This window comes from Antennarius striatus, chromosome 8 (genome assembly GCF_040054535.1).
Source record: "Antennarius striatus isolate MH-2024 chromosome 8, ASM4005453v1, whole genome shotgun sequence".
Classification (NCBI taxonomy): Eukaryota; Metazoa; Chordata; class Actinopteri; order Lophiiformes; family Antennariidae; genus Antennarius; species Antennarius striatus.
The window spans coordinates 12,103,060-12,125,000 of NC_090783.1; the positions used below are offsets into that span (position 1 = coordinate 12,103,060).

Consider the following 21,941-nt stretch of genomic DNA (forward strand, 5'->3'; position numbering starts at 1 on the left):
TTGGTTGATATGATGCAGAGAAGGAAGGTAGACATACTGTGTGTATAGGAGACCAGGTGGAAGGGTAGCAAGACTAGAAGTTTAGGAGCAGGGTTCAAGTTGTTCTATCATGGTATAGATGGGAAGAGAAATGGAGTAGGAGTTATCTTGAAGGAGGAGTTTGTTAGGAATGTCCTGGAGGTAAAAAGAGTGTCAGATAGAGTGATGAGTCTGAAGCTAGAAATAGAAGGTGTGATGTTCAATGTTGTTAGTGGGTATGCTCCACAGGTAGGATGTGAGCTGGAGGAGAAGGAGAAATTCTGGTCGGACTTTGATGAAGTGATGCAGAGCATACCTAGAAGTGAGAGAGTTGTCATTGGAGCAGACTTCAATGGACATGTTGGTGCAGGAAACAGAGGTGATGAGGATGTGATGGGCAGGTTTGGTATCCAGGACAGGAACGCAGGAGGACAGATGATAGTTGACTTTGCAAAAAGGATGGAAATGGCTGTAGTGAATACTTCCTTCCAGAAGAGGCAGGAACATAGAGTGACCTATAAGAGTGGAGGTTGGAGCACACAGGTAGACTACATGTTGTGTAGACGGTGTAACCTGAAAGAGATCAGTGACTGCAAAGTAGTGGTAGGTGAGAGTGTAGCCAAACAGCATAGGATGGTGGTGTGTAGGATGACTCTGGTGGTGAGGAAGATGAAGAGGGCAAAGGCAGAGCAGAAGACGAAATGGTGGAAGCTGCAAAGGAAGAGTGTTGCATGACTTTTAGGAAGGAGTTAAGACAGGCTCTGGGTGGTCAGGAGGTGCTCCCAGATGACTGGACAACTACAGCTAATGTGATCAGGGAGACAGGTAGGAGAGTACTTGGTGTGTCATCTGGAAGGAAAGTAGATAAGGAGACTTGGTGGTGGAATGAGGAGGTACAGGAGTGTATACAGAGAAAGAGGTTAGCCAAGAGGAAGTGGGACACTGAGAGGACTGAAGAGAGTAGACAGGAGTACAGGGAGATGCAGCGTAATGTGAAGGTAGAGGTAGCAAAGGCCAAACAAGAAGCTTATGATGACTTGTATGCTAGGTTGGACAGTGAGGAGGGAGAGACTGATCTATACAGGTTGGTAGGACAGAGAGATAGAGATGGGAAGGACGTGCAGCAGGTTAGGGTGATTAAGGATAGGGATGGAAGTCTATTGACAGGTGCCAGTAGTGTGATGGGAAGATAGAAAGGGTACTTTGAAGAGTTGATGAACGTGGAAAATGAGAGAGAAAAAAGACTAGAAGAGGTGACTGTTGTGGACCAGGATGTAGCAAAGATTAGTCAGGATGAAGTGAGGAGGGCACTGAAGAGGATGAAGAGTGGTAAGGCAGTCGGTCCTGATGATATACCTGTAGAGGTATGGACGTGTCTAGGAGAGGTGGCAGTAGAGTTTCTGACTGGGTTGTTCAACAGGATCTTAGATAGTGAGAAGATGCCTGAGGAATGGAGAAGTGTGCTGGTGCCCATTTTTAAGAACAAGGGAGATGTGCAGAGTTGTGGCAACTGCAGAGGAATAAAGCTGATGAGCCATACAATGAAGTTATGGGAAAGAGTAGTGGAAGCTAGACTAAGGGCAGAAGTGAACATTTGTGAGCAGCAGTATGGTTTCATGCCAAAAAAGAGTACTACAGATGCAGTATTTGCTTTGAGGATGTTGATAGAGAAGTACAGAGAAGGCCAGAGGGAGCTGCATTGTGTTTTTGTAGATCTGGAGAAAGCTTATGACAGGGTGCCCAGAGAGGAACTGTGGTATTGTATGAGGAAGTCTGGAGTGGCAGAGAAGTATGTTAGAGCAGTGCAGGACATGTATGAGGACTGTAAGACAGTGGTGAGGTGTGCTGTAGTAATGACAGAGGAGTTCAAGGTGGAGGTGGGACTGCATCAGGGATCAGCTCTGAGCCCCTTCTTGTTCGCTATGGTGATGGACAGGCTGACAGACGAGGTTAGACAGGAATCTCCATGGACTATGATGTTTGCAGATGACATTGTGGTCTGTAGTGAGAGCAGGGAACAGGTGGAGGAGAAGCTAGAGAGATGGAGGTTTGTCCTGGAAAGGAGAGGAATGAAGGTTAGCCTCAGTAAGACAGAGTACATGTGTGTGAATGAGAAGGACCCAAGTGGAAGAGTGAGGTTACAGGGAGAAGATATCAAGAAGGTGGATGATTTTAAGTACTTAGGCTCAACAGTCCAGAGCAATGGAGAGTGTGGAAAAGAGGTGAAGAAGCATGTGCAGGCAGGATGGAACGGGTGGAGGAAAGTGTCAGGTGTGATGTGTGATAGAAGAGTTTCAGCTAAAATGAAAGGAAAGGTGTACAAAACTGTGGAGAGACCAGCGATGTTGTTTGGTCTCGAGACAGTGTCACTGAAGAAAAGACAGGAGACAGAGCTGGAGGTAGCAGAGATGAAGATGCTGAGGTTCTCTCTGGGAGTGACCAGGAAGGATAGGATCAGGAATGAGTACATCAGAGGGACAGCACATGTTAGATGTTTTGGAGATAAAGTCAGAGAGGCCAGACTGAGATGGTTTGGACATGTCCAGAGGAGAGATAGTGAATATGTTGGTAGAAGGATGCTGAGTTTTGAACTGCCAGGCAGGAGGCCTAGAGGAAGACCAAAGAGGAGGTTTATGGATGTAATGAGGGAAGACATGAAGGTAGTTGGTGTGAGAGAAGAGGATTCAAAGGACAGGGGTAGATGGACGAAATTGATTCGCTCTGGCGACTCCTGTAGGGAAAAGCTGAAAGGAAAAGAAGAAGATACAGTGCACAGCAATATTGAGTACACCCCCCCTGAAAGAAGACATTTTTTACAGTATTAAAATGACACAAACAATATATCCCAAACACTTCCTTGATGATGTTTATTGAACTATGTTCTTACATAACAACTCCAACAGAAAGGTGAACAGACAACTGAAATTACTCTTTTTCTGTTTCCGTGAAAGTGGGGTGGAGCAAAAATGAGTACACCTCACAACAAACACGACTACATCCAATACATTGGGTCTGTTTCACGAAGCCGGTTTAGTGGAAAACCTGGGTAAGTTAACCCTGAAATCAGGGAAAACCAGGGCTTGCGGTGTCACAAAGGGAGGTAACTTAACCCAGAGACAGAGGAGTAAACCTAGCCTGTGTCAGAACGTAAACCTCTTGGTTTGTTACCACAGTAACAGACTCTGAAGCTAGCCTGGTCTGGAGGAGGGGCCGTGTCACAAAGCAGGTGCTATGGAAACCCAGAGTAAGTTAACCCTGAAATCAGGGTTCTCGGTTTCACAAAGGGGGGTAACTTAACCCACAGTTAGAGAAGGAACCCTGGCCTGTTTCATGTAGCGAGGTAAAGTGAACCTCTGGGTTTGTTACCGCAGTAACAGACTGAACATAACCTGGTCGGGGGCAGGTTTTATTCCACAAACCCAGGTTTTCCTCTGACTCCGCCCCCTTTCACCGCCGCTCGCGCGGCTTCATTTCCTGGTTCTGTCGGACGGAGAGTCTGACCGAAGTAAGGTTTAATAAAAAACTCCATATTTTAGAGGTATTTTAGAGGCGAACATGTCATGTCTGTTTGACATGGAGCCCCTTGATGGACTTTCCGCATTCATTCACAGAGAATTAAATATGTCTGTATCGCATTCAGATGCCCCGTCATATCCAGACAGTTCTCTTTATGATCGGTACCGATCATACTGATCATACTGATCGACACACACACACACACACACACACACACACACACACACACACACACACACACACACACACACACACACACACACACACACACACACACACACACACATCCATCTTCACATCTGCAGCAGCGCTGCATTTTTTATTTGCAAACGGTAATTTTCCTATATAATTTGGGAGATGCTCAGTGCACCTCGCCTTTAAACTTTTACCCCAGTCCTTCTATTTCCCTGGAGAGAAACCCGTCAGGATCATCAAGAAGGAGTTCCACAGGACTGCAGGTGAATGATGTAGAAATCTGATTAATTTGAAAGTATGTTCTCTTAATGATATTGTGCTGCAGTCCCAGACATAAATTTCTTTCGGATGTCCCAATGTAATTTGCTGCCATAGATGGTACACACATTCCCATCAAGGCTCCCTCACATAATGAAGGTGATGATGTGAAGAGGATGTCCAGTCACAACAAATATATGCAGGTACAAGTACATTGACTACTGTTTCTACACGTTAAAGACTGCATTATAGATAAACTAACATCTTTCCAGATCATATGTGATGCTGCAAACTACATTTTCCACCTTTATTTATATAGCGCCTAATCACTTCAGCAGACATTTCAAAGAGCTTTAACAGACAGACACCCAACAGAACCCTCAAGAGCAAGCATAGCATACTGATGTGGAGACGGAGCGGTCCTTATCGGTTCCTGACACACAGGTGTATGATGAGTCTCACCTGAGCAACAGACTAATGCAGTAACTAAAGATTAGCACAATAATTCACTTGTCTCCATTGTTTAATCCACTCTGATGAATCTACTTTCCATCACAGGAGTCTGATGGTTGTTTTCTGGGGGACAGGGGTTACCCATGCCCAACCGAGGCTGCTGACCCCTTACTAACCCAGGTCCCCAATAGAACTTCACATGGGTTCACCGCAGGACGAGAGCCCGGGTGGAGATGACCATAGGCCTGCTGAAAGGCCGTTTCCAGTGTCTATGACACCTCAGGATGATTCCTGAGAGGACCTGTGATGCAGTCCTGTTCTTCATAGTAGTATTGCCGCTATCAGAGGAGAACAGCACCCTACCTAATTTTGCGTTTTTTTAATTTTGCGTTTTTTTTCTATGTTTCTGCGTGTATTTTTCTAACGTAAAATTATATAATGTATAGTAATATGCTAGTGTACTCCAGGGAGGAGTTGATGTCCATGAGGGTCAAAGGAGACCCAGCAACACGCGATCTCATCCCCGCTTAGCTCCGACGGAGATATCGCGGATGCCGAAGGGGTCGCGTTGAAAGGACTAGACTAACGGCTAGAGCCGCTAACCGGAGGAGAGTCAAGCCCTCCGTCCCCTCCGTCATCATGGGGAACGTGAACTCTCTACCCAACAAGTTGGACGAACTGACGGCGCTGTGCAGGACTGAACATCGCTACCGGGAGACCAGCTTGTTGGTGTTCTCAGAGACGTGGCTAACTGGCGACGTGCCAGACGTTAACGTCCGACTACCCGGCTTCTCCGTACGAGCGGACCGGGACACGAACACCGCCGGTAAGAAGAAAGGAGGTGGATTAATCATCTACACCAACGATAGATAGTGCCATCCGGGACATGTGACGGTGAAATCAACACTGTGTAACCGCGATCTGGAGCTAACAGCTGTTAGCATCAGACCCTACTACCTGGCGCGTGAATTCTCACACGTCATTGTCCTCGCCGTCTACATCCCTCCACGGGCGGACCCTGAGACGGCACGAGAGACCATCTGTGGGACCACCTCTGCTCTTCGGACCCGGCACCCGGAGGCGCTCGTCATTATCACCGGTGACTTTAACCACGTCACCTTGGACTCATCTCTCCCCACAATGGTCCAGTGTGTAGACTGTCCCACACGGAAGAACAGAACCATCGATCTGTTCTACACTAATGCTAAGGAGGCATACACCGCCACCCCCCTCCCTCCACTAGGTAAATCAGACAATAACCTAGTGTACCTACAGCCCACGGGCGTTCAGGAGCAAGAACGAGGAGGAGATGAGGAAGGCCCAGCAGGAAGTGAGACTCTGCCTGAGGGAGGCCAAGGAGGCGTACAGGTGGAAGCTGGAGAAGCAGCTGGGGCGCAACCAAGTGCGGGAGGTTTGGAATGGGATGAGAACCATCACCGGACACGGGAAAGGGCGCAGCACTGTGGAGGGGAATATTGAACGAGCGAATGAACTTAACAGCTTTTTCAATCGGTTCAGCTCCCCCACCACTCCCGGCTCCTCGTCCCAGGCCTCTCCTGGCCTACAGACCTCTCCTGGCCTACAGGCCTCTCCAGGCCCTACAGACCGCTCCACTGATGCTCCCTCCTCCTGTGCTTCCTCTCCTTCCACCCCTGCCACTTCTCCCGAGCCCATTCCAAGAACTGCGAAGCTCAACGGCCCCACCTCAACCACTGGACTTCCAACCTCGCCACAACCTCCTGCTCCCACCACGACCGAGACCATCATCACTGCAGACCTGGTGACGACAACGCTGAGGAGGCTCCGTCCCTACAAGGCGGCTGGACCAGATAAGGTCTCCCCAAGACTCCTCCGAGCCTGTGCTTCGGAACTAGGGGACCCCCTGCAACAATTGTTCAACCTCAGTCTGCGGCTGGGGAGGGTCCCGTCACTATGGAAAAGCTCCTGCATTGTCCCTGTACCCAAGAAAGGACGCCCTACTGAGCTCAACGACCACCGACCGGTCGCTCTTACCTCCCACGTAATGAAGACCCTAGAGCGACTGGTCCTGGAGCTCATGCGTCCACAGGTGCAGGGTGCTATGGACCCTCTCCAGTTTGCCTATCAGGCCAAGGTTGGGGTTGACGATGCTGTCTTGTACCTCCTTCACCGCATACTCTCCTACCTGGACGCCGGGGGCTGTGCCGTCAGAGTGCTCTTCTTCGACTTTTCGAGTGCCTTCAACACCATCCAGCCCCAGCTCCTGCAGGATAAACTGACCTCCATGGCTGTGGACCCCTACCTCGTGAGCTGGATTACGGACTACCTAACGGACAGACCCCAGTACGTCCGTATGGGGGACTGTTTGTCTTCTATGGTGACCAGCAGCACGGGGGCGCCACAGGGGACTGTTCTATCCCCCATTCTCTTCACCCTCTACACATCAGACTTCAAGCACAACTCGGATACATGCCACATACAGAAGTACTCCGATGACACCGCGATAGTGGCATGTATCCGGGAGGGTGATGATGGGGGGTACAGGGCATTGGTGGCTGACTTCGTGGAGTGGTGCCAACAGAACCAGCTCCAGCTCAACGTCTCCAAGACAAAGGAGATGGTTCTGGATTTCCGGCGGGCACCTCCCTCTCCACAGCCGGTGATCATCAAAGGCAGTGAGGTGGAGGTGGTAGAAAACTATAAGTACCTGGGACTGCAGCTAGACAGCAGACTGGACTGGTCACTCAACTCGAACCGTGTGTACAAGAAGGGGCAGAGAAGGATGTACTTCCTAAGGAGGCTGGCCTCCTTCAACATCTGTCCTAAGCTCCTTTTCATGTTCTATCAGTCCGTAGTCTCCAGTGTGCTGTCATACGCCATTGTGTGTTGGGGTGGGGGGGCCAGGAAAAGAGATATGGACCGTCTGAACAGACTCATCCGCAGAGCGGGCTCAGTGGTCGGGCTGAGCCTGGACTCTGTGGATATGCTTCTGGAGAGCAGGACCATGTCTAAAATTAAGGCTATCATGAACAACACCAGGCACCCCCTACACACCACCTTCTCCCAGCAGAGAAGCACCTTCAGCGGCAGACTGCTGTCACACAGCGCCTCCACAGAGAGGCTGAGGTCCTCCTTCGTGCCCCGTGCCATCAGGGGGTACAATGACTCTGTCAGGAGGAGCGGGGGGGAGGTGGCGAGGTCAGCACGGGGTTGAAAATGGATTTAATTTAATTTAATCTTAATTTAATTTTATACTGTTATATATATATATATATATATATATATATAATATATAATTTATTTATTTTTTATACTTTTATATTTTTAATTCAATTTTATACTGTTTATATTTTAGTTATAGTTTAGTATATAAGTCCTGTTAGTGCTGCATGTGTCTGTGTGTTAGTGTAATGTATGTCTTGTGGTATGTACTGTGATGTCAGTGTTTCCTTTTCTCCTGGTGTTTATCCAGTATTATTTGTTATGTAATGCCTGTGCAGTGGATATATGCAATTTCCTCCGGGATTAATAAAGTATCTATCTATCTATCTATCTATCTATCTATCTATCTATCTATCTATCTATCTATCTATCTATCTATCTATCTATCTATCTATCTCACAAACTGAACACCCCGATGATGACCCCGTCCACCTGCCAGCTATACAGGGTGACAGAGCAGTGACTCCATCTGCCAGAATCATTTCAGAGTGTGTATAATTCACCATCACCACAGCGGGCAATAAAAACATACAATATACATTTCATTTGGTCATCTTTATTACTTATAAATACAAAGTTATTTCTTAGATCATTTTAGTGGTGAACATTCTAATATTCAACATGATTCACTTGTGAACAACACCCACCTCTAACTTTGTATTTGTATGTTCAAATCTGCCCTCCTAATCTGGAGGTCCAAATAAACCATTTTTTATCTGTTGTCTGTATTTCATAGAAAGCAAATTGGATAAACTTCTGTAACAAATAGATGGAAATACATGAGGAGGACATCAAAACATACAGTTGCATATGAATGCCACAGAAAGAACCGCTGGTGTTCACTGAGCGTCTATCTGTACATTGGATGTGACGGACTGTCCAGCTTGCTCTGTTAAAAAAAGATGAGAAAGTGTTGATCCTTCAGTGGAGGCTAAATGTCACTCTGAATTGCACCAGAATGTTAAGCAATAGGAAAAATCGGTAACAGAAAATATTTGACCACATTTCTTTTCTTCAATTTCCTGTTAATTTCTTTTTCTTTTTATCAATTATGTATTATTTGACTAAAAGACACAGAGAATTAAACATGGAATGCCTATAGATGAGAGCACATTTATGTGTGTGACAGGAGCATTCTGTTGGTGATAAAACAACTGAAAACCCTAAAGTCCACTTATTATTTACTGCGCAATGTCATTATGTTATAATGAGGAAGAGGAGGATCCCTAACGAGATGATGCAGAAGTCTGACCTGTGTGAACGATGTTTTTAAACTTCGTTCTCAGCTGTTGACATGTGCGCTTCTCCTCCGCTGGATTGCATCTAAGAAAAGAATAAACTATTATTCAAGCCGTTTACCTCCGTAATTGTACCGTGAGTCCCACGGACTACGTTTAGACGTACGCATCGACTTGAGCAGCAGTTTCAAGTCATCTCTCTCTTCTTTAAAGCTGCAATGCTGTTCCTCTTTTCATAAAATGTCCTCTAAGTCTTCATACACGTAGATTACAATCTGCACTTCAACTGCGTAAAGTAACGCGGAGCGCGTCTCGTCCGTCGTCATGGTGACTCGACGAATCTGGGCTCCATTGATGATGGCTTTTTAAAGTGACATCGCGCCTGTTAAACTGTGGGTCAACTTACCCTGGGTTACAAAAACTAACCCCGAGAAGCACTTGTGAAACCGAAAACCCTGGGTTTCCAAGTTCAGGGTAAAGCAACCCAGAACCACAGGTTGTACTCGGGGGTCGTTACCCCTGCTTCGTGACGTGGGGCCTTTCAAAAAGCAGGTTTAGTGGACAACCAGGGTGAGTTAACCCTGAAATCAGGGAAAACCAGGGCTTTCATTTTCACAAAGGGAGGTAAGTTAACCCAGGGTTAGAGCAGTAACCCTGACCTGTTTCATGATGCGAGGTAAAGTGAACCTCTGGGTTTGTTACCGCAGTAACAGACTTTCTGAACTTAACCTGGTCGGGAGCAGGTTTCATTCCACAAACCCAGGGTTTCCTCTGACTCCGCCCCCTTTCACCGCCGCTCGCGTCGCATCAATGGGCTCGACGAGGAGCCCATTGATGGAGTTTCTAATTCACAGAGATTTTAATTTTTTTTGTATCGCGTTCAGATGTCCTGTCATATCCTGTCGGACAGTTCTCTTTATCAGTTCTCTTTAAAAAGGGATGAGAATCTGTTAATACTTAAGTAGAGGATAAATGTCACACTCTGAACAATCAGTAACATAAAATATTATCCCACCTTTGTTTTCTTCAATTACTTGTTAATTTCTTTCTTTTTTTTAAATCAATATTAACTCCTGTGTGTATCATGTGACTAAAACAGACAGAAAATAAAACCTGGAATACCTTAAAGCGGTTATAATCAGTACAATGCCACAGCCACTGTTGTATGAACTAAAGCAGTTTTGGCTATTACTGTATCAAACGAGCTACATGTCAGCTCTTGATTTCAGTTCTTAGATAATATCGGTGTACGCAAAGGTGTGAACATCCTTCTCAACTGTTTTTGTAACGTGCATATGCCGATTGACTGTTTTATTTACACAGCAATAAAACATTTTAATGTATTTCATTATTTAACAGAACCTGATATAGATGAGAGCGCATTTATGTGCATGAAAAGAGCTTATGTTGGGGATAAAACAACTGAACAGTCAAACGTTGACTTAATATTTACTGTACAATATCAAACATAATGAGAATGAGGAGGATCCATAATGAGATGATGAAGTCTGACCTGTGTGAACGATGTTTTTATATTCATTCACAGCTGCTGACGTGCCCTTCTCCCCCCACTGGATCGCACCTAAATAAAATAAATTAATAAACTATTCTTGAAGCCGTTTGCTTCTGTATTTTTACAGTGAGTGCAACGGACTTAGAACTTACGCAACGACTTGAGCAGCAATTCACTCCCACGACATGTCACTCTTCTTTGCAGCTGCAACGCTGTTCTGTTTCTTCTGAAAATTTCCTCAAAGTCTTTCTATTCATAAATTAAAATCTGTACTCTGACTTCCGTAAAGCGTTGCGGTACGCGTCTCGTCCGTCGTCATGGTGAATCGATGAATCGGGGCTCCATTGATGATGGCTTTTTTTCAAGTTGTGCTGTCTGTTAAACGGCGGGTCAATTTACTCTGGGTTAGGAAAACTAACCCTGAACCGCGTTTGTGAAACTGAAATCCCTGGTTTTTCCAAGTTCAGGGTAAAAGTAACCCAGAACCACCTTGCCTTCGTGAAATAGGCCCATTTAGTACTTTGTATGGCCTCCATTACTTGCAATGACAGCCCCAAGTCTCCTTGGCATGGAGCGCACAAGTTGACAACATTTGGCCACATCAATCGTTCTCCATTCTTCAAGGATGACCTCTTTTAGAGCCTAGATGTTGGATGGAGAGTGATGCTCAACCTGCCTCTTCAGTATTCCCCAAAGATGCTCTATAGTGTTCAGATCAGGTGACATACTTGGCCATTGAATCACTCTTACCCTGTTCCTCTCCAGAAAGTCAGGAGTGGCCTTAGATGTGTGTTTTGGGTCAGAGTCATGTTGAAAACTAGCATGACGACCAACGGCCCAAAGTGATGGAAGCATTTTAGCCTTCAGTATAGAGCAGTACATTTGAGAATTCATGATGCCATCAATGAAATGCAGTTCTCCAAAACCTGCAGCACTCATCTACCCCACATAAATCACTACCCCCTCCATGTTTCACAGTGGGCACCATGCACTTTTCCTTGTACTCCTCACCCTTGCGACGCCAGACCGTTTTGAACCCATCAGTTCCCAAAAGATTGATTTTGGTCTCATCACTCCAGAGTATGGAGTCCCAGTAGCCTTCATCCTTTTCAGCATGGGCCCTGGCAAACTCTAGGCGGGCTTTTTTGTGACTTGGCTTTAGGAGAGGCTTCCTTCGGCGACGACACCCATGCATGCCATTCCGCTGCACTGTATGGTGTATTGTGGCACGTGATACGGTCACTCCAATTTCAGCCTGTATCCCCTTAACCAACTATCGTGCACTTGCATGCCAATTTTCCTCAACTTTTCTCATCACAAGACACTCCTGCCTGGGTGTTAATTTTCTTGGCCAGCCTGTACGTCTCTGTACTGTGGTTGCAGTTCCATCGCTCTTGCATCTTTGGATCACTTTTGGGACCATGTTCTTACTAATAAGTAAGGCTTTACTGATCTTCTTGTAGCCCTCACCTCTCTTGTGTAAAGCAGTAATCCGCTTTCTCAGATCCAGAGACATTTCCTTACCATGTGGTGCCATTGCTGACAGCAGGAAATGGGAAAGGGTGGTTTGCTTTAGGTAACAGCCTTTTGTAGCCAACTGCCTAATTAACAGAGTGTAATGAGTATCTAGACTCACCTGTAATTAATTGTTTGTTCAGGTCCACATTGGGACCCTAAAAGGTTGCTTTACTCAGAGACCTTCAGTGGGGTGTGCTCATTTCTGCACCACACTAATTTTACTAAAACGGAAAAAAGACACTTGAGTTACATTATTAACCTTAGTTTTAAGTTCAAAAGCTCAACAGATCCTGTGTTTAACTTTGGTTAACATTTTGGAAATATATTTTTGTTTTCCTTGTCATATTGTATGAAATGTTACTTTTCAAAGAGGGTGTACTCATTATTGCTGTGCACTGTATGTATATATATATATATATATATATATATATATATATATATATATATATATATATATACATACACACACATTATATATATATATACACACACACACACGCACACACACACACACACACGTGTGCGTAATATAGCCGCAAGAAGGCACAAGCCACTATCTTATTGTGCCGGTCCCAAGCCCGGATAAATACAGAGGATTGTGTCAGGAAGGGCATCTAACATAAAACTTTTGCCAAATCACTATGCAAATTGAACATATGACTTCCATACTGGATCGGTCGAGGCCCGGGTTAACAATGACTGCCATCGGCGCTGTTCACCTACAGGGTGCTGATGGAAATTGGATTACTGTTGGTCAAAGAAGGAGATGTGAAAAGTGTGTTCGCTCGAAGAAAGAGAAGAGGAACACCAAGAGTGTAGGAATGAGAGTAGGGACGTTGAATGTTGGAACTATGACAGGAAAAGAAAGAGAGTTGGTTGACATGATGCAGAGAAGGAAGGTCAACATACTGTATGTCCTGGAGACCAGGACATATGAGACTCATCTGCATGATTCTGCTTTATTAAAATACCAAATGGCAACACGACATCTACTCATTTTACGCCCTGCAGTGAGAGCAAAGAGTTAGTTAGACCTTCCAGAGCAAGCATAAGTGTCCTGTTGGTTTTGTCTGTCTGTAAAAGTGCTTGAAATGACTAAGCACAATACCATTAAAGGTTGATTATCACCGTGCCTCCGAAAAAGATGCAAAAATTGGAGTTACAGCAAGTGACAATGAGTGTTTTCTTGAATAAAACACAATAAAAGTTAATGAAAAAAAAGAGACAGATATTACTGACAGATTTTACTGAAATGTGTGTGGAAAAAGTGCTCTCACCTTGGTGCAGTGTCCACAGGAGACACTGCACTCAATTACATTACATCTTTATTTCGAAAACTGTTTTTTTTAAGTGACTACCAGGCTTCAACATTTTGATAAATCTGAAATATCATTTCCTCTTTTTATCTTTTTACTTAAACAGTTACATTATGAATAAAAACATTTAAAATGACAGTTTGTATGGTTTTTATATTGTACTTTTGACAAAACTAAATCCTTGCGTACGCTTCTACTGTATATTCTATTATTACTTTCGGGATGCATAAACGTCATGCTGGGATGCACAAATTATTCTTAAAACACATCCCAGGGATACACAACTTTCTTGAGGTAAAATTAACTCTGAATAAGGATATAATGTTATGCAGAGGTGTACTTAAAAATGTTACAGACAGTTGATATTATTTATAGTCGCGGCGGAGAAAGAGAAGTCGCAAATTGTTTTCTCCTTGCTGGGGGGTGTGGGGCGCAACATATAAAAAAATTGAGAAGTACTACTTAAGTATGACGACGTGGGAGCTTTTATTAATCGTTAGCCACTAGAATTTACCCGAGGAGAGAGTTATCATTTACTTAGATTTAATAACAGGTTTCACGGAGCAACTTTTCAAGCTGCTATCTCCATCGAGAGCCTACGTGGTCCCCTGTCCTCATTCAACAGATTTCTAGTGGGTGAGAAGATGCCTGAGGATTGCAGGAGTGTGAACATGGCTGATATGCAGAGTAGTGGGAATAAAGTTGATGAGAGAAAAGATGATCAGCTGAAGTAAAACAATATGTGCATACATGAGAGGAGTGGAGAAGAAAGAAAGAGGCTACAGGGAGAAGAAATAATGAAGGTGGAGGACCCAAAATACTTTGGGTCAACAGTCCAGAACAAACAGGAGTATGCTAAGGAGGTGAAGAAATGAATCTAAGTAGGCAGGAATGGGTGGAGGAAAGTGTCAGGTGTCTTATGTGACAGAAGAGTCTCTGCTAGAAAGGCAGTTGGGAGCAATGCTGTCCAGATTAGAGACAGGTGGTTTATTTAAATCTGATTCCTTGGCAAAGCAAGTGTAAGAAGAAATGTGCTTTGATAATCCCCTTGTTGAAATTAGATTTTCCACTCATGGTCTATATATGTTTCACACGCATGTGCTGTATATACATACGTATGTGTACAGGTCCTGACACACACATACACACACACACACACACACACACACACACACACACACACACACATTGGTATGCAATGTATAGAGAGAAATAGAACAGCGGGAAGCTCCTTCTTGGTCCACCCTCATGAGCAGTTTGTAAGGGGAATGGTGCGTTGCTCAAGGAAGACCATCTGACATGAGTCTTGGTTCCTAGTCCAAGACTTAGTGGATTGAGCTACTGCTGCCACACTGACCTAGTGTCCTTAGTCTTTACAATGTTCTTGTTGTGTGTGGATACTTAATTGAAGGTGGTGTGTACAACTTTATCTGTTACATCTGAAACCTTCTCACACCATTATGAATGTACACAGTAAAATCATGTAAAAAATCAACGTGCTACCAGTTGGTGATTTATTGAGTTCATTACACTGTTAACATCCCACTTAAGCATTTCATATGATCACATCATAATGTCACACAGAAAATTAGCACTTCTTATAACTCTGATATCATTACATTAATCCAAAATTGATCCAAAGTTAAAAAAAAAAGACAGTAAGAGAGAACGTGAGAAAGAATCTTCAATTAACATCACTGTAAGTCAGCAGAATGGCTGTTTGATTGCTCTCAAGGCCACATTGCACATAAATATATCCCATTAAATAAAACAGAGAGCACCACATCTGTGTGTCTGTGTTTGTTTTTTGGTGTGTGTGTGTGTGTGTGTGTGTGTGTGTGTGTGTGTGTGTGCGCGTGTGTTTTACACTCCACTGAGAATCTAACAGTGGTACAAAGCTACTTTAAACATCTGGCAGAAAAAACTGAAGAGCCTTACTGGACTACTTTTAAAGCTGCTATTGATCCCATCCACCATCTCATGCTCCCATCCACCAAACAGCACTATTTCATCTCAGACTCACCAAACTTAGAGCCAGCAAGGACAGAAAGAGTTGTTTAACTGGATGTTCGACAAGTGTAACAGTATATCTAATTTATTCAGAAGGTAAAATGCTTACCAAAATGTATTACTATTAAGTGTTCATTCATTCTAAACCAAATGCTCTAGCAACATGATATTTAAAATACATTATGTATTCATTGGCTTGAACTAAGCCTGTCCTGGTTTCCACTGACATAAAATTAGTTTAATAATAGGGAAATGTCTTAAAAAGAATTGTGAAAATTTGATTTTTTTCTTTAGGTCAGCCTTAAAAAAGAAATAATGTTTATGTTAAATATAGAATGAAATTACAGGACAAAACAGCATGTAGTCCTATGATGACACTTGGAGGATTTAGAAAAAAATGCTCAGTAACAATAACACAAATTTGGAAGCAAAGTAACAGAAAACTGTCATTTTTGTCTATATTTGCTTTTGTATAATTTTACTATAGCAATGTGAATGGAGCTTTACAAGCAAAACAGTCTTCTCTCTATAACAACTGAACATCCTACATCCAGACAGACAATGGTGCTGTTGAAGTTCATCATAGCATATCATTATTGTCCCATCTCTCTCTTGACAGAGGCAAAGAGACTAGTGTTGTCAAACTGCAAGAGGAAGAAAGGCGCTAATGTTTGAGTTCCAGGGCCCAGACATGTTGAGGCCATCCTGTCCGTCCTTTACTTTTCTTATCAGCTACTGATGATGATAGGGATGATGAGGTTGTCTTAGGTATCTCCACCTGCAGACACATATTTGTTGTTTAAATAATGCACATTTATTATTGAGTGAACATTTTATTAACTATTTTAAATCACCATAATATCTGCTTTTATACAGCAGGTCCATAAATATTGGGACATCAACACTATTTTCATCTTTTTGGCCCTGTACACCACCACAATGGATTTGAAATGACAAACAATATGTGCTTTAAGTGCAGACTTCCAGCTTTAATTTGAGGGTATTTACATCCAAATCAGGTGAACGGTCTAGGAATTACAACAGTTGCTACATGTGCCTCCCACTTTTTAAGGTACCAAAAAGTAATTGGGCAAACTAAACCATAAATCAGAGTCACTTTTTAAAATTTGGTTGCAAATCCTTTGCAGTCAATGACAGCCTGAAGTCTGGAATGCAGAAACATCACCAGATGCTGGGTATTGTTCCTGGTGATGCTCTGCCAGGCCTCCACTGCAACCGTCTTCAGTTCCTGTTTGTTCTTGGGGCATTTTTCCTTCAGTTTTCTCTTCAGCAAGTAAAATGCATGTTAAATTGGATTCAGGTCAGGTGATTGACTTGGCCATTCCATAACATTCCACTTCTTCGCCTTAAAAAAACTCTTTGGTTGCTTCCGCAGTATGTTTCGGGTCATTGTCCATCTGTGAAGCGCCGTCCAATGAGTTCTGAACCATTTGGCTGAATGTGAGCAGATAACACTGCCCAAAATACTTCAGAATTCATCCTGCTGCTTTTGTCACAGTCACATCATCAATAAATACAAGGAACCAATTCCATTTGCAGCCATACATGCCCACGCCATAACACTACCACCACCATGCTTCACTGATGAGGTGGTATGTTTTGGATCATGAGCAGTTACTTTCCTTCTCGATATTCTTCACTTACAATCATTCTGGTACAAGTTGATCTTTGTCTCATCTGTCCATGTTGGATGTTGTTCCAGAACTGTATTGGCTTTTTTAGATGTTTTATTTTCCGTGGTCTTCCGGGTCTTTTGGTGTTGCAGAGCTCACTGGTGCATTCTTTCTTTTTAAGAATGTTCCAAACAGTTGATTTGGCCACACCTACTGTTTTTGCTATCTATCTGATGGGTTTGTTTTGCTTTTTCAGCCTAATGATGCCCTGCTTCACTGATAGTGACAACTCTTTCGACCTCATATTGAGAGTTGACAGCAATTCGATTTCAAATGCAAACTTCGAATTAACTCAAGACCTTTTGAGGCAATCACACACACCTGGCCATGGGACACACCTGGTCATGGAACAGCTGAGCAGTCAATTGTCCAATTACTTTTGGTCCCTTAAAAAGTGGGAGGCACATGTAAAAACTGTTGTAATTCCTACACCGTTCTTGAAAGAAACTTTCTTAAAGTCCAGTGGATTGATTTAAACAGCTTCGGATAACCATGACCTGGATAACAGAGAACCTACACAGACATCATGCTTGAAGTTTAGTAACACAATTACCGAATCTGCAAAAAAAAAAAAATGTTTTGTAACAATTATCATTTACGGTTTTCTAAAACATAAAGGGAGAGGAAATAAATTGGATAACAGATATATTGTAATTTTGAAAGTGGACCAATTACTTTCCATGCGTATTGCATACTGGTTATACTTTGGACATGCTCAATTTACTTCATTCAACTGAATGAAGTAACATCTTATATTGCAATGATTATAATATAATTGGTAAAATAACTATTCGCATAAGACTTTCATTAACCAACACAAACAAGCATTCATGCACGGACGCATGCACGCACACACACACAGAAAAAATAAACTGGTAGCACATATGTCACCACCTGCACTTCTGGTCTAGCATAAAATAATTAACCCTCTTATGGGTGGCCGAATGTTTTAACCCCTCAGCATATACCTTGAGAAGAATATCAAAGAGGCACATGCAAGTGTCACACTTACTGTGGCCGTGTGCCTGCTTTTTGGCTCTGCATTAGAATAGTACTTATTGATTTAATTGAAACCCAAATTCATAAATCAATTCTCATTTATTTAATATCTGTTAAAAAAATTATAAAACCTAGACTCTGGGTAATAATATCAAGGGTAATAATAATGCTAACAACTATAACCATTATCTTCATCATTCATCATTACCATCAGCATCATAATGTTCAGAAGGAGAATTTCAATTTCTTATGATTGCTATAACAGATGGACTAATTCTGAAGCCGTGTTTAGCCACACATGAGGTACAGTTATTGCATAGAAGCCAATGCAATAACTAAAAAATGGGGGAAAAACGGAATATGTCCTAGGCAAGACGCCGGTTTATCGACATTTGCAAAATAAACAAACGGTCACACTCACATTACGCGCCTGTGTATTATTGCACATGTTTGGAAGTGAAGAGAAATCGAAGAAACCGGAGAAATCACCTACTTCTTCCTGTGAGGCAAGAGCACCGTCAACTCCGCATAGTTGTTGTTATTATTGCTGTTGTTAAGCTCTTGGTGTTATGAAATCTGGACATTATGTATTTAAAAAAACCATGATACATCAATGTCGAATCCTTGAAAATCGCAAGGAAACTTCAAAGCTCTCGTTTTTAAGAATTGCATTTGGTTTAGAGATTGTTTTTTAATACACAAGGCTATCATATTATGTATAATATCTGTTCATTCTCGCTAAATTATGGGGGATTTGTACGAGTCCTGAATAATATTTTTTCCCTGTGTTCAAAGTTAGTGAATCACAAGATGATATCGGTATTCGGTATAACATGCATCTTATATAATTTCTAAAACTATGATCTACTTGGATACGCGGCTAATAGCTCGTCGTGTACGAAGCGGAAAAAAGAGGTTTTTAATCTTCTTCTTCTTTCCTTTCGGCTTTTCCCTTAAAGAGGAGGTTTTTAATATACATTTGAATTTATATGCAGGTCTGAAACGGGGGCATTTGAGCAACTATAGAGAAAACGAAAAATGATATTACATGAGTCAAATATTCGATTGTCTGCAGAGGATATTTCGTTCATTTTTTTATTCTATTCTATTTTTTAATATATATATATATAATAAATGTCCCTCTCACCCTTTCAGGGTGGTATCTGTGTGTCATCCTCAAGCTCGGGTCCTCTACCAGAGGGGATATATATATATATATATATATGCGCCAGAGTATCACACATTGTAAAGTGTGTTGCTCTGGCTCACACCGTGGTCGATCCCATGGCTGCCAGAGCGGCTTAAATGCACAAAAAACAAACAAACAAATATGAAAACTGATAAGTATAACCATTATTATATGTGACAAAAGAGGAAAAAAGCGTTAATTACACTTAATAAAACCGTTGTTGCGTTTATGTATGTGTTGCTAAACAAAGGTTCACCGTTTACTTGAAACTACAGCATGCTTGCTCCTAAAATAATATTCATAATGAATTCCTAATGGTCCTAATTTATGCTTTTGAAATAAAGATATTTTAAACAACAAAATTCATTACAATTTAAGAATATATTGGAACCGCATTTGTAATTCTAATACATTTTTAATTATTTGTAATTGTCATACAAATGTGTAGGTTGTTACATGTTCTCAAAAGAAAAAAAAACCCATAAGTGCAGAATTTAAGTCAGCTGTATCACCAAATTATATCATTCCAACAATTCAAAGGATCTTTGTACTGGAGTGACCAAATGTTAAATATTAAGAAAACCACCCACATATGCTTTTTACAATTTAAAAAAAAAATTCGTATGATAGCATCAAATGACAAAGAATTGTTAAAATCAAAACGTGCTTTATACAAAACAACCCCGTTTTGATTAAAGCAGTGTCCCATGTCTCCTTCTAAAATGATTGTGCACAATTTGCATACGATACTTCTTGACTGAAAAAGCTAGTATATAGTATACAATCAAATACATAGAACTGTATTTAGCAAGAACAAAAATTCAGGATTTCGAAAAACAAGTACAAATTAAAACACACACACACACACGTACTGTGCGTGCGTGCGTGCGTGCGTGCGTGCGTGCGTGTGTGTGTGTGTGTGTGTGTGTGTGTGTGTGTGTGTGTGTGTGTGTGTGTGTGTGTGTGTGTGTGTGTGTGTGTGTGTGTGTGTAATAAGAGTCAATGGTGGTATGTGTCTGAATCCAATTCTGTCCCTGGAGCCGACATCAATTTCTAAGAAATCCTTTCTGGCATCCATTATCTCACACTTCCTACAAGCTTACAAGCTGCAAGTTGGTCAAGAAAGGAAATCATTATTCGTTGCTGTTTTTTCTAGCCTGTCCTGACCTGCTCTGTACACTTATTGTTTGTTAGGCAATAGATTACTTTGCAAAATCTAGCTAAATTGATTTTGTACATGGAGCCGGTATCAAAAATACAGTACACGGATGATACAGCGGAGTGTTTGGCTAAAACCATGCTCAATAAATGCGGTGGGTCTGTATGACTGAACCCTCCTGGCTCCAAGTTGTCTGAGATGCGAACCAATTTTCTTGCTCCACTGTGAAAGCAATGTTTATATGGACTTTTTTTTATTGTATATAATCTTTTAAATACAGTACGTGGTTCAATAGTATGGTGAAGAATGTTTTTTTTTTGGGGGGGGGGGGTCACAGATGACAATTATAAAAAATGTTTAAAAACGTGTGGCATATATTCACCTTTTTACACTTCTTTAAAAACAAATAACTTATAAGATAACACCGCATTTGTAATTGCGAAATTATGCGCTGTTGTGTGAAATGTCTGATATCCGGTAATGTCATAACATATATGTAATTGCTTGCACGATGTGACAATAAACTAAACATGCGGAAAAAAGGAAATGCCTCTTTCTTTTGATTTGTTTTTCGTAATGTTTTTCCAAATGGTTGTAGGCTACTATGAATCACATCGTCTTATTGCTTTGGCACAAAGGAATATTCATTGGCCCTGTCTACATCTTACCCGTGAATTAGATCAACTCAGACCGCATAATAGTAGATCTCTTTCATAGTGGGGCAACATTCAACGTTATTTATTGTACATAAATATTTGCAAAGATGGTATATCAAATATATCTAACGCTGGGACTAATTGTGATGGAAAAATTACGAGTAATGAATATGTCCATAATATAACACAGGAATCACTTTCGAAGTTAATTTGCATCTGCCGCAAGTCAACATACGCTTTGACAAAATTGTGACGCTACCACTTTTTTACTCTTCAAAAGTAAAGACAAAGATATTCAATAACACACAACTTTAAAAAATGGCGTGAATGTTTCCACATAAATTTAATGGGCATACATCGATATACCAGGCTACGCAAACGAGTCATATTTATACAGTAGGCTTGTAAGTAAAAAGGAAATCATGCAGTCTCCAACAGCACATTAAATAGCTTAAAATTGCTTTGAAATTACACTTATATAAAACTGGTTAGAATTAAAAATTTACAAAGGTTTAAGTGTCCCATATTTTATAAGTAATATGCTGTAAACTGATTTTTTTTAAAACTAGATATAGATTGAGAGCATTATACTGGGCATTTTAACCCGTGGGGGGGAAAAAAAACCGGTGACATTGAACCGTAGATGAAGAATAACACAACCAACCAAAGATAAAATATTATTTTCTTTTTTGGCATCTCATTAAATCTCTTAACTCTCCAATTAGCTGTTTCATTCTTAGCGTTTGGAAAAAACAAACAAAAAACAAAAACAAAAAAACGAGTGCACATAAACTCTTACCATCTCTCGCTTTCTCCGTTCCTCCCGAGCCTCCGTCTTTTTAAAATCGGCCTTGAAAGCCTGTGTGTCTCCGTGCTGCCCGTCCTTGTCAAGGATATCCATCAGGTATGAGATGTAGCTGGTTGCCAGGCGAAGTGTCTTAATCTTAGACAACTTTGTATCTGCTGGGACGTTGGGGATGCACTCTCTCAGATCCGCAAAGGCCGAGT

The 21,941-nt window shown here is 42.0% G+C and overlaps 1 protein-coding gene and 1 pseudogene across 1 annotated transcript in view; one reads left to right on the forward strand and one right to left on the reverse strand.

Annotated features, from left to right (window-relative positions):
• The window catches only part of LOC137600607 (piggyBac transposable element-derived protein 4-like), a 129,383-nt pseudogene that overhangs the window by 2,654 nt on the left and 104,788 nt on the right, over positions 1–21,941 (forward strand).
• The window catches only part of hand2 (heart and neural crest derivatives expressed 2), an 8,013-nt gene continuing 804 nt past the window's right edge, over positions 14,733–21,941 (reverse strand). The window contains exons 1-2 of the mRNA XM_068320854.1: positions 21,733–21,941; positions 14,733–16,014 (exon numbers count right to left, since the gene is read on the reverse strand). The exon at positions 21,733–21,941 is cut by the window's right edge and continues 804 nt beyond it. Coding sequence (XP_068176955.1) covers positions 15,901–16,014; positions 21,733–21,941 — 323 coding nt within the window. The 3' untranslated portion in view covers positions 14,733–15,900. The remainder of the gene's footprint in view (positions 16,015–21,732) is intronic.